The sequence below is a fragment of the Pseudophryne corroboree genome, chromosome 2, assembly GCF_028390025.1.
Source record: "Pseudophryne corroboree isolate aPseCor3 chromosome 2, aPseCor3.hap2, whole genome shotgun sequence".
In the NCBI taxonomy this organism is placed as follows: domain Eukaryota; kingdom Metazoa; phylum Chordata; class Amphibia; order Anura; family Myobatrachidae; genus Pseudophryne; species Pseudophryne corroboree.
Window position 1 is genome coordinate 402,706,397 of NC_086445.1, and position 13,539 is coordinate 402,719,935.

The window sequence follows — 13,539 nt, forward strand, 5'->3', positions numbered from 1 at the left end:
TTTTTTTTTTTTAACTTTCTACACCTCTATATTGTGTTTTTCACTTAAAAAATATTTACATTGCCGTATCTGTGTGTGTGTGTGTATATAATATAATATGAGCGATAAACGAGTAAATAAAGAATCATGAGATTTTCTGTGTGTTGTGTAACATAGGAAATATTTATCTTTCTTTAATTTTGCAGTAACTATAAACACATATGCTGCTTTTGTCCTTGGTATGCTTATCCCTCCAACGTCACCCATTGCCTGTTAACACTCCTCTGGGGAAATCCAGCGCTATACAATTGGCCGCATCACGCTCAGCTCTTAAGTCTGAAGATACAACATACCGCACCTAATGTCTGTCACGTAGTCGCAGGAAGCTGCATTTTCTGGGGTTTGCTTGCAACTATCATTGCAGAATAGTACTCATTCTCTCCCCCCCCCCCCCCCCCGTGCTTGTTTGATATTAGGTTTGAGGAAAATATTTATTTACTTTCATTGGTATAAAAATAGATGGAAACCTAGATTTGCATTTTTGTTTTCTTTTTTAAAATCTTTGTCTCTTGTAGCATAGTTTATGGGAGTAGTAGAGAAGTGTAATGTGTGAGTGACTCTTGACCTAGACCAAATTTTTCACCCTTCCTGGCTCAAAATGCAGATTTTTGTGATACACAGTAGGGTGGCCAATCCCGGGCCATTTTTTTCAATCCCGGGTATCGGGATTGAAAAAAGGTTAATCCCGGGATTGGCTTTCTTACTGTGTCTGGCCGTCCGCCCCGCCCCGCATCTCCCCACAAACTTCCTTCAGACGCGGTGACTGCAAGGGTAGCCAGGAGGATGCGCAGAGTGACTGCCTCCGTACCATTGGGCTCAGCGGCGGGTGACTGCGCAATGTGACCTCAGAGTCAGAGGTCACACTGCGCAGGGGGAGCCGGGAGGAGGGAGACGGACATGGTTGAGTGTCCTGAGGGTGATCAGCGCTGCCCGGCATTAAAGGGCTGCCTGATCCCGCAATCCCTGGGATTGGAGCTTCCAATCCCAGGATTGAATCCCGGCCTATTTTTGGCCTAAATCCCGGGATCCCGCTGATCCCAATCCCGGGATTGGCTATCCTAATACACAGTTCAGTAATGTAATAATACTTTAGTAATACCCCTTCCACACCAAAATTCCCAGGTCCAGCCCGAGTCCCTGAATACGTGTTCACAGCGGCTTGAAACCTGTTCACACGGCAGGCTGGATCCGGTTGATTGCTGGGCTTCTCCTCTGAGCGAGCATAGGGTGTTAATGGTTACCTGTTTGCACTGCCCCATAACACTGGTCCTTCCCGTGCCCAACCCTGCTTGTTACCTTGGTCGGATTAGCAGGTCGCTGGACTCTGTTTTTTTTTTTTTCTTTTGGGGGGGGGGGGGGGGGGAACTTTTCCACTGAGCCGTGATCCGAGTTAAATTGGCAATACCCTGGGTTTTTGTGGCGGCGTGAAATTGGTATTAATATTATTTATTCCTTCTTTATGATGGGACGACAGCACATGATTAGTGGCAAGCCACTACAGCTTTGTGAGGATCACTGGGAAGAAGAACCTTGTGCTTTCCTTATTCATGGGCTTGCACTATTATCTTTTGAGCTGACAGCCATTATGCTGCTGTAGAGAATAGAAACATGATGCTTATTGTTCTAAAGTCTCATTAGAAAGGCAACATCATAAGATAAGTGTAGAGGCATAATGGAACCTGCATCCTTTTAGCTTTTGTGAGCAGGAAATCCCAAAGTTCAGAAGCAGCAACAAAAGGAGTAAAGGACACTTTTATATTGAAAGATAATTTCTCTTACGTCCTAAAGGATGCTGGCGTCCACATTAGTACCATGGGGTATAGACGGGTCTACTAGGAGCCACTGGCACTTTAAGAGTTTGAGAGTTTGGACTGGCTCCTCCCTCTATGCCCCTCCTACCAGACTCAGTTTAGAAAATGTACCCAGAGGAGCCGGTCACAGCTAGGGGAGCTCCTAGAGCTTCATTGGTTTTATTTTTTTCTAAGAGTTAGTATAGGCACAGGGAGGCTGCTGGCAACAGCCTCCCTGCTTCGTGGGACTAAGGGGGGGTGGAGTAGTGTCCGCCTTGAAGGGTTTTGAGCTACTATCTCCGCTGACAGGACATTTAGCTCCTGAGGGTGCTGATCACTAGCCGCCCCAGGCGACCGCTCATTACCGCAGCATGCCGCCACCCCCTTACAGAGCCAGAAGATTCCGGTGGCGAGTGAGTCACCGCCCCCCCTGGCAAACGGGGGAGCTATTGTGAAGATGGCGACAACAGGGTGGGAGCGCAGGACTAATTACGCTCTGGGGCTCAGCGGGTGCTGTGAGGGGCGCCCTGAGCCAGCGCCTATACCCTACACTGGTCTCATGGCTGTCAGGGACCTCGGTAACGCTGCCAGCGATAATCCTAGGCCAGGGTTCACTACGGCTGGCCGGCGGTCGGGCTCCCGGCGACCAGCATACCGGCGCCGGGAGCCCGACCGCCGGCTTACCGACAGCGTGGCGAGCGCAAATGAGCCCCTTGCGGGCTCGCTGCGCTCGCCACGCTACGGGCACGGTGGCGCGCTATGCGCGCCACACTATTTTATTCTCCCTCTATGGGGGTCGTGGGCCCCCACGAGGGAAAATAAGTGTCGGTATGCCGGCTGTCGGGCTCCCGGCGCCGGTATACTGAGCGCCGGGAGCCCGACCGCCGGCATACAGAAGACCACCCCTAGGCCAGTATGAAGAAAGTGAAAAGCGGGAAGCAGCGCCATGTTCAGGGCGTAGAGCTTCTCATAGCGGACCCAGCAGCGTTCAGCGCCATTTCCCTGCCTGCAGTTCCTGTATACAGATGCTTACAGGGAGAGCTGTCCCTCCAAACAACTCCAGCTATCCTGTGCAGTACCAGAGGGCTGTAGAAGGGGGGGAGGGGGGGGGGGGTGTTTATTATCTCCCATAGTGTGTGTGGGTGTTTATTATCACCCATAGCCATGTCTATGGACTCTGTCATATGCTGCAGAGGATGTTTCCTCTCAGGAAGAATCCATTCCATGTACACAGGAATGTACTGTCTCGTCTCGGATCCCTATTGTTGTGGTTGACCTCCATTAAGGGAATGAGCTCTCAGAATTCTACTAGGGTAGCACATACTGAGACTGAAACTCAGGTGTTGACGAAATCTATGCCAGTTTGGTCAGGTTCTGTTCCTATTCCGGCAAAATCCCCCAGCATGTTCACACAGAAACGTGCACTTGCCCAGATTATGCAAGGCGACTCGGATACTGCAGACGGTGATCGCTTGCAAAGGGGGTGCAGCTCATGATTGAGGCCATTAGAGATGTGTTAAAGTTAACTGACCCACCACCTGAGCAGGTTGAGGAGGCTTACTTCACTGACAATAAGAAAGCCTCGCTGACCTTCCCTGCGTCTAAAGAATTTAACGCTATATTTGAGAAATCCTGGGAAAACCCGGAGAAAAAATTCCAGATCCCCAAAAGGGCTCTGGTTGCTTTCCCCTTCCCTGAGGAGGATAGGAAAAAATGGGAAAACCCACCCATAGTTGACGCATCCGTTTCCAGACTGTCAAAAAAGGTGTCCCTGGATTTACCGCTTTAAAAGAACCGGCTAATTGTAAGATTGACACTACGCTCAAACCCATGTACACTGCTTCAGGGGTGGCATTAAGGCCCACTATTGCCTGTGCATGGATTTCTAAAACCATAGTAAAGTGGACAGGCACATTACTAGAGGATTTGGATACAATGGATAGAAGTGACATTGAATTGTTTTTACGTAACATACAGGATTCTGCGGGGTTCATGGTGGAATCCATGAAGGACCTGGGTACGCTGACTGCACGGATATCTTCCATGTCGGTCGCAGCTCGCAGGGGACTCTGGCTACACCAATGGTCTGCAGATGCGGAATTCAGGAGAAGTGTGGAGAACCTACCCTACACAGGTCAGGCTCTATTTGGGGAAGCATTGGATGCGTGGATTTCCACGGCAACCGCGGGTAAGTCACCTTTTCTTCCCTCTGCTACAGCTTACACGAAGAAACCATTTTCTTCAACTGCGTCGCAGTCCTTTCGGACCGCTAAGACAAAAAAGTCCAAGCCTACTACCACCTTCTTTAGAGGTGGTCACGCAAAATCCAAAAAGCCTGCACCCGCAGGCTCCCAGGACCAGAAACCTGCTTCTGTTTCCTCAAAATCCTCAGCGTGACGGTGGACCACACAGCCTGGAGGACGGCCCGGTAGGTGCGAGACTGACGTTTCAGCCACGTCTGGGTGTCGTGCGGCCTGGATCCCTGGGTACAGGATATTGTGTCCATGGGGTACAAGCTCGAGTTTCAAGAAATTCTACCTCAACGTTTCTTCAAATCAGGCTTGCCAGCTTTGCTGACAGACAGGATTATCTTACACGAAGCCATCCTACAATTTGAAAAGTCACAGGTCATTGTCCCAGTTCCACCTCATATGCAAAACAAGGGTTTTTATTCAAACCTTTTTTTGTGGTACCAAAACCGGATGGTTCGGTCAGACCGATTTTGAACTTGAAAACGTTGAACCCTTACCTGTGGGTGTTCAAATTCAAAATGGAGTCTCTCAGAGCAGTGATTTCAGGTCTGGAGGAGGGAGAGTTTCTGGTATCCCCACATTCCGATTTGGCCGCCACACCAGGCTTATCTCAGATTTGCACTGTTAGACAGTCACTATCAATTTCAGGCACTGCCATTCGCCCTCTCCACAGCACCAAGGGTGTTCACCAAGGTGATAGCCGAGATGATGGTTCTCCTCCGCAGGCAGGGGGTGAACATAATCCCATATCTGGACGATCTGCTGATAAAGGCATCGTCCAGGGAGACGCTGTTACAGTCCATTGTTCTCACGACTCATCTGCTCAGGGAACACTGTTGGATCCTGAACCTTCCAAAGTCCCATTTGGAGCCAACAAGGAGATTGTTTTTTTTTTTCTGGGGATGATCCTCGAAATGGAAGTGCAGAGGGGTGTTTCTGCCGCAGGAGAAAGCAATGGTCCAGGATGTCCGGAAGCCATCCTGGGTATCTGTTCATCAGTGCATTCGCCTTCTGGGGAAGATGGTTGCCTCCTACAAAGCTCTACAGTACGGAAGGTTTCATGCTCTGTCCTTCCAACTGGATCTCCTAGACAAGTGGTCGGGATCTCACCTACACATGCACCAGAGGATACGTCTGTCGCCGAAAGCCAGGATTTCACTTCTCTGGTGGCTGCAAATGCCTCACCTTCTGGAGGGCCACAGGTTCGGGATTCAGGATTGGATCCTTCTAACCACGGATGCAAGTCTCCGGGGCTGGGGCGAGTTACTCAAGGGGCAACCTTCCAAGGAAGGTGGTCAAGCCTGGAATCCAGTCTTCCAATAAACATTCTGGAACTAAAAGCAGTCTACAACGGTCTTCTCCAAGCGACTCATCTTCTGCGAGATCGAGCCAATCAAGTGCAGTCGGACAATGTAACGACGGTGGCCTACATAAACCGACAGGTCAGAACGAAGAGCAGAGCTGCAATGTCAGAGGTAACAAGAATCATCCTCTGGGCAAAAAAACATGCGTTGGCGCTATCGGCAATCTTTATTCCGGGAGTAGACAACTGGGAAGCGGACTTCCTCAGCAGACACGATCTCCATCCAGGAGAGTGGGTACTCCATCTGGAGGTGTTCAAGGAGGTAACAGATCTTTGGGGTGAGCCTCAAATAAACATGATGGCCTCCCGTCTCAACAAAAAGCTTTGGAGGTGTTGTTCCAGGTCAAGGGACCCGCAAGCCGTGGCGGTGGACGCCCTGGTATCTCCGTGGGTGTTCCAGTCAGTGAACGTGTTTCCTCCACTTCCACTGAATCCAAGAGTTCTAAAACTCATAAGGAGAACAAGAGTTCAGGCAATCCTCATTGCTTCGAACTGGCCAAGAAGGGCTTGGTACGCGGATCTTCTGGATCTTCTGCTGGAAGATCCGAGGCCTCTTCCTCTTCGGGAGGACCTGCTGCAGCAGGGGCCGTTCGCTTATCAAGACTTACCGCGGCTACATTTGATAGCATGGAAGTTGAACGCCAGATATTAGCTCGGAAGGGCATTCCGAGCAAGGTTATTCCTACCCTGATACAGGCTAGTAAAGGAGTAACATCTAAATATTACCATCGCATTTGGAAAAAGTATGTATCTTAGTGTGAATCCAAGAAGTTTCCTACGGTGGAGTTTCAACTGAGACGTTTTCTCCTCTTCCTGCAAGCAGGTGTGGATATGGGTCTGCGGTTGGGATCAGTAAAGGTCCAGATTTAGGCCCTATCCATTTTCTTCCAGAAACAGTTGGCTTCCCTCCCTGAGGTTCAGACTTTTTTGAAAGGGTTTCTGCACATCCAGCCTCCCTTTGTGCTGCCTACGGCACCCTGGGATCTTAATGTGGTGTTACAGTTCCTCCAATCGGATTGGTTTGAACCTCTACAGGAGGTTGAGGTCAAGTTTCTCACGTGGAAGGATGTCCCTTTGTTGGCCTTGGCTTCTTCTAGACGTGTGTCGGAGTTGGGGGCTTTGTCTTGTAAAAGCCCCTACTTAATCTTCCATGAAGATAAAGCTGAGCTTCGGACACGTCAGCAGTTCCTTCCGAAGGTTGTGTCAGCATTTCATATCAACCAGCCTATTGTGGTGCCAGTTGCTATTGACTCCTCAATTTCATCAAAGTCCTTGTATGTTGTAAGGGCTCTGAAAATCTATGTGAAGAGGACTGCTCGTCACAGAAAATCGGACTCTTTGTTTGTCCTGTAGGATCCCAAGAAACTTGTGTGTCCTGCTTCTAAGCAGACTATCTCTCGATGGATCACGTTCACTATCCAGCATGCGTATTCTACGGCAGGATTGCTGTGTCCTACGTCTGTTAAGGCCTACTCTACTCGTAAGGTGGGTTCTTCCTGGGCGGCTGCTCGGGGTGTCTCGGCTTTACAGTTTTGCCTAGCGGCTACTTGGTCTGGGTCGAACACGTTTGCTGAGGTTTACGGGTTCGATACTTTGGCCTCTGAGGACCTGAAGTATGGTCAGTCAGTTCTGCAGGAGCCTCCGCGCTCTCCCTCACTTTCTGGGAGCTTTGTTACATCCCCATGGTAGTAATGTGGACCCTAGCATCCTCCAAGACGTAAGAGAAAATAGGATTTTAATTACCTACCGGTAAATCCTTTTCTCGTAGTCCATAGAGGATGCTGGGCGCCCGCCCCGTGCTTCGTGATCCTGCAGTGGTTACTTGGTTCAGTACTGCTTAGTTCTTAGTGAAGTACTGTTTTGTTACTTGGTTAAGTAATCTTGTTCAGTTGTTCTTGAGTTTTCAAGCTGGTTTGCTTGGTTTGCCTTGTATGGGTGAGCTGGTGTGAATCTCGCCACTATCTGTGTATAATCCTTCTCTCGAAGTTGTCAGTCTCCTCGGGCACAGTTTCTAGACTGAGTCTGGTAGGAGGGGCATAGAGGGATCAGCCAGCCCACACTCTCAAACTCTTAAAGTGCCAGTGGCTCCTAGTGGACCCGTCTATACCCCATGGTACTAATGTGGATCCCAGCATCCTCTACGGACTACGAGAAAATGATCTACCGGTAGGTAATTAAAATCCTATTATTGCTCATTTAAAAGATACATATCGTAGCTGACATTCTCTTTCAAAAACGAAAAACAAAATAAAAAGTATGTGTGTAAGAATCACTGTATCTGAATGGGAATGCTTTTCTGTCAGACATTCCTTATCATATGGCCTTGGATAAAATCAGTGGCTGTTGAGAATTGAAAGCTGCCTACACAATGGAGCAACCGCTAACCCTTCCCACTTCACTGACTATTTCTCTTGGTCCCAGGACAAGTGCTATTGAGCCTACACACAGTCTTGGTAATGACCGAACGGTATGTCACATAATTTTGATGCTAGTGATGTAACGTTGCTCCTGTACACACTGGTACAACCTTCACAACCTGTTTACGTTTGTTGTGCTGATTCCAGCAGAATAGCACTATGTCTCTGAACAATAGCTGCCCTTCAGGTATATTTACTTACTAAGGACAAATAGCCTAATATAGCATGGGTTGTAGTAGTGTGAAAATTTGCACAACTGCAACCCTTTACACTAGCAGACTGCTACCCACCATCTTTGTGGTGCAGCGGCTGCGTGTTATGTTACACAGCTGCCACGGCCCACCCCGCAAATGGCCCAGCTACGCCTTCGTTGTCTGGACCCCCCCAATGCTGCAACACTGCACCCGAAATGCAGACACGACGCCCTCTTTCACCCCGCAAATTACTCTGCCTGTCAATCAGTTAGAGGCATTCGCATATGTGAGATGCCGTTGCATCTCACTGTATGCGTACGCGCAGTGCAGCTTCTGCGCGTGAGCACATTGAAAAAGGGCTTCAGCATTCGAACACATCGCAGATGCGTTCCATGCTGAATCGGGACCAAAGTGTGCTATTTTGGTAATACAACAAAACCCAATTTACCGCTGATAATAATTTTGCCAAAGACTATCCTATTACCCCCGATGCCAGCATTTATTGGGTATCATGCAGCATGCAAAGCATAAGCTCCTATAAGCAGCACTCCAGTGCCACGATAACACATGGGTCTGGGAACTTACCCATATCTTGTGTTATTACCCGAAAAAGAGAATGTTTTGGCCAAAAAATAAATAAAAATAAATGGCTTTAATGGATAGCCCAACACCCACCGTCTGGCTAAAATCACAATATTAGTCCGTTTTTCGGGGTTTTTCTGTGCCGAAAAATGAACTGGGCCAATGGGATATGGCCTGTAGTATCTGAGTTAATGCCAGTGTTCCAATTGCTTGGGTGAAGAGAGCTGTAAATGTATCTGAAAACAATATTGTGTTAGCCTTATTAACAACTGTGCATCTGGTTTGTTTTATCTAACTATTGGAAACAATGTTTCTGGTTTTACAGAAGATTCTGAATGAAGTACACTGGTGTTAGTTATGTTTTTTTAGTAGTAATTCAGTTTTCGCTTCATATTTACAGCAGGATGCAATATGCACATTTGACTCCATTGAATTTGTTGCCATCTGTATACAGTATAATGAGAAAATGTGCATCTGTCACTGGGTGCAGCTCTCCAGCAGATAAGGAGATAAAATGCTGACCACCAGAGAGGGAACATGCAGGCTGCAGGCATCGGGAAGCAGTGGTGTAACCTGTTGCGGTATGCAGAGGCGGGAGGTCTCTGTGGCAGTCAGTGCAGTCAGATATGTGTCTGGAGTACCTTCTCACGGCAGACCTTGGGGCTCTTTCTGCCAAGTCCCTTGTGCAACATGCCATTACTGGTCTGGTATCTGGGCCTGCTCTTAGGAGATGGGTAATAGCTGAACTCAACATTGTGGGAGTGTCCAGATCAGTGCCAATTATCCAGTGTGGGCCTCCCTAAAAGGGCAGGGCACTGTGCTTTTCTAAAATAGCCTAACGGGAACACTAAACCTTCATAAACAACCTGATGAACTTCCGCTGCACTGGGCAGCTATCTATCTTACTAAATACTACACTAAGGATGGTATTTATCGAAGCATGGATAAAGTGTAAAGAGATAAAGCACTAACCAATCAGTTTCTAACTTTAATTTTACAGGCTGTGAAAATGACAGGAACTGATTGGTTAGTGCTTTATCTGCCTCCACTTTACTCCTTTCCATGCTTTGATAAATACCCTCCTAAAATAGGAAAGTGCTGTAGACTGCATGTTTAAAAGCCACTTGTTACTAGAGTCTCTCTGTCTCCGTAGCCCTCTCCTGGGAATCATTTCTATCATATACAATTTTCCACTCCATGTTACGTTACCTACCAACCTGAGTCATGAGATTCAGTGGGAAAGGGATTTGAGGAGTCCACTTGATGAGGTTACATGGCCTGTGATAGGTGAGAGTTTCTAAGGCTCTATTAATGAAAATGCATACAAAATCTAATACAGATAGTTCCTGGTGCTTACCTGTTTACGCAAAATGTATAGCTCTGCCTTAGACCAATGTTGGAGGGGTTGTGGTGAGGAGGGCACTTACTTAAACATCTGGTGGTTATGCCCCAAGAAACCTAATTCTGGGAAAGGTTTCACGGCTATTCTCAGAGGTTTTCAAGGTGCTATTATACAAGTCTTTCCTCCTTGGCTGCCCCCTAGAAGGTTTTAACTAAATATGATTGTGCGACTATGCTCCCCTTTCTCAGGGAATTGCTTGTCTCCTATGTCAATCAAGCAAACTCGGACTAGGCCTGTCCTCCTTCACTTTTTTTCTTCCCTTCCCTTCCCTTCCTCCTCTGACTTCACCTTCTTGACTACTTGGTGGAATTGTGTGAAGCAGTGAAGAGAGTTATGGATCAATACATCTACATTAAGAAGGTCTACAATTAATAGGTCGGTGTGGACAAAAGGCTGACATGCTCTTTAGGTTGACCTATGAAGGGTCGACACAAAAGGTCAACACAACATTTTTGTATTTTGTTTTTGGTGTTTTCGACGTCTGAGCACATGGATCCCCAATTAGTGCACCACATCCCCTCGCATGGCTTGCTTTGCTTGCCATATTATGGGCAAGGTGCCTCGCTCTGCTCAGCACAGGTTACCATTCCCAATCGTAGTACACGTGGATGGTTAAGTATGAAAAAGTTGAAAAAAGTGAATAAAAAAACTTGTTGACCGTTTGAATCTGTTGATCATAAGCACCGTTGACCTTTCATAGGTCGACCTAATGAGCATGTCGACATAATGCTTGTCAACTATATGATGTCGACCTATTGACTGTCTAACTAGACACTGTGGTTCTATTGACCGCGTACTGTGAAAAGAGTGTAGAAGTGAGCCAGTGGAGAAATTGGCCATAGCATACAATCAGCTGCTTCATATCATGTTATAGACTGCACTTGATAAATATTACTTCAAAGCTGATAGGTTCCCATGGGCAACTTCTATACTCTTCACCACTTCAAACATCTACTACAGTGTTTCTTGTTTAGACCGTTTACCTGTTGTTTTGACAGGGATGTTTGCCACAGTAGCTGGGATCTCCCAGCATGCCCCAGTGCGTTGGTCGGAGAATGTCATTGGAGCTGCAGTATCTTTCCCCTACGTGTTGGCATTGGATGAGGAGTTCATCACGGTGCACAGCATGCTGGACCAGCAACAGAAACAGAGTCTGCCCTTCAAGGAGGGCATCATCCTGCAGGATTTTGAAGGTAGCAAAATATATCACACTGGTTAATTATCAGTTTACTGCACTTTTACATGATGTAAGACTAGTAAAAATAATATTCCTTTTAGTATGTTTTAATATACATTTCCCAATTGTATCATGTTAAATTGAAGTTATAAAATTTCTAGCAGCATGAATGCTTTTTCCCCTGCTGGTCAGTAACAAGGAAACCAGACTTCAAAATACATATGCAACAACAACCTAACTTGAAATGGGATGAATGGAACATTTGTTGCCACCAACAAACATGACTGTTTGCTCTTAAGTCATAGGGGTAAATTTACTAAGCAGTGCTATTTATAGCCATCAAATCTTCTGTGTCGTCTGCACCTGGATTTAATGGGGCAATAATAGATACAAACCAGACGTGTTTTCTATATAACAGTAGTGCCCCCTTAAATCCAGTGGCTGAATGTGCTGTGGCTTTCAAAATTGCTGCATAGTGCATTTATCCCATAGACCTCTCTGCAGTCCTTGAGTTGTGTGTGACTCATGAATTGGGAACGTCTATGCTTTCCTAGAGTAAACACAAGTCTCAATAATATTGCAAAGCATGCGGTTGACATGGAAATTTTTGTAGTATTCAAAAAATGCCTGTACTGTATATCAAATAGTCGCTCTAGTTATCATCTGTAATTCCAGTGAATGCTGTTTAGGACGTAAGTGGCTGTTTTAGTACATAACAAAATTTTACGCCACAAGAAAAGCTAAGAAGTGTTTAGGTACACACCAATTCCTTAATTAGTTCCAACATCACTTTAAGAACCAGTGCAACATCACTGAACTTCCTCTACTCATTGTACAGTAGGCCTTTTTTTATTTCCCTGATTGAAACAGGAAGAGTTAGTTTCCTTTATTTTGTTGCTGTTGTTTATAATCCTGCGGTAGTATGTGCTCCTATTTCCTTCCTCTATGTTAACTGATAAAGTTTTATGCCAATACGGAAGAAAAAGGAATAGATTTATATTCATCCTAAATGGAAAGTGGATAGAGAAGTCAGCAGGACACTGTTGATAAAATATGTATCCCCTTTACTGTTTATTAGCTAACATAGTGGGTAATGATACATTTATTTTGACAAATGCGAAATTTGGCCAATTTTTTGAGATTCAGCTAATCTGCAGATTGGTTTCAATACTTGAAAAATTTACAGGGTAAATAGCACCCAACATAAATTCAGGCTATATAGTCCCCATTTTTAAAGCATTGATCTGTTGCTGAGACACCACTGCTGTATCATTATTTCTTAAGGAGGCAATATTTTCAGCACCTCCATAGATCGACTTGCTGGACCTAGCCTCAGAACCAGGACTATTTTAGGTAAATTACATCTTTTTAAACAATGGTTACCATACACATTGTACTATGTAACAATAAATAAATAATGAGAGAATGAGAGGGGGCCACTTTGCTATTGTGAAAGCTAATACAAGTGTTACTAAGCAGATAAGAGGTTAGAAAAGGCTAGTGTCTAAAACATGAGTGTGCAAAAAATAACATAGGCTTTTATTCACACCCATTTTTTATTTATTTTATTTTACACAGTATATGGGAAGTGTTTTATTGCAGGTGGCTAGTGTGCCGGCAAAGTCACTTCTCTGCCGACCATTAAAGGTGTATAGGACATATAGGGTTGTCAATTTTGTATTTGCATTGTGAAATCCTATTTCATAAGACACTGATAGTGTGCAGTTATCTGCAGTTCAGTGCTGCACTGTCACTTAGAAATGTGCTAATTGCTTTAGTGTCTGCAGCATACCTCTGCTGATAATTAAGTTAAGAAAAGCTGTAAACAGTATTACATTTAAATTACCTTAGGAAACATCGTCACATTGTGTAACTAGCACAGAGTTTGACAAATTAATCCAAACGTCATGAACCAACAGTATTGTAATTCACAATTTGGGAACCACTCAAAAATTCTAGCCCCACAAAACGTATTACACATCACACTGTACCAATACTTAATAGTTGCACACTGGCCTGGGTCCTGGTTACACTCCTCTGAATCCCCTACAAAAGCATTACCCACCAGCCTGTGTACCCTTCCCTTGCTGTGGCATTAGAACCCAGTCTGTGTACTCCGTCAAGAAACATGCTATTTAATTTCTCCATCCTTTGTACGCTGTTCCAGTATAGTATGATGCTTTTTAATTGTATAGTTGGGTGAGATGTTATTTGTGTGTTAAAGTATTCATTAGGGATCTTATATTTTTCTCTACAAAATGACAAGTTATGAATATTTATTCCATGCCCGTCATTCGCTATTTTCACTATTATTCTCTATATC

General features: G+C 45.7%; 1 protein-coding gene across 2 annotated transcripts in view; it reads left to right on the forward strand.

Annotated features, from left to right (window-relative positions):
- Nucleotides 1-13,539, forward strand: part of TGFBRAP1 (transforming growth factor beta receptor associated protein 1) — a 103,221-nt gene that overhangs the window by 42,864 nt on the left and 46,818 nt on the right. For both annotated transcript variants that reach the window (XM_063953415.1, XM_063953414.1), the window contains exon 3: nucleotides 11,038-11,232. In XM_063953415.1, coding sequence (XP_063809485.1) covers nucleotides 11,038-11,232 — 195 coding nt within the window. The remainder of the gene's footprint in view (nucleotides 1-11,037; nucleotides 11,233-13,539) is intronic.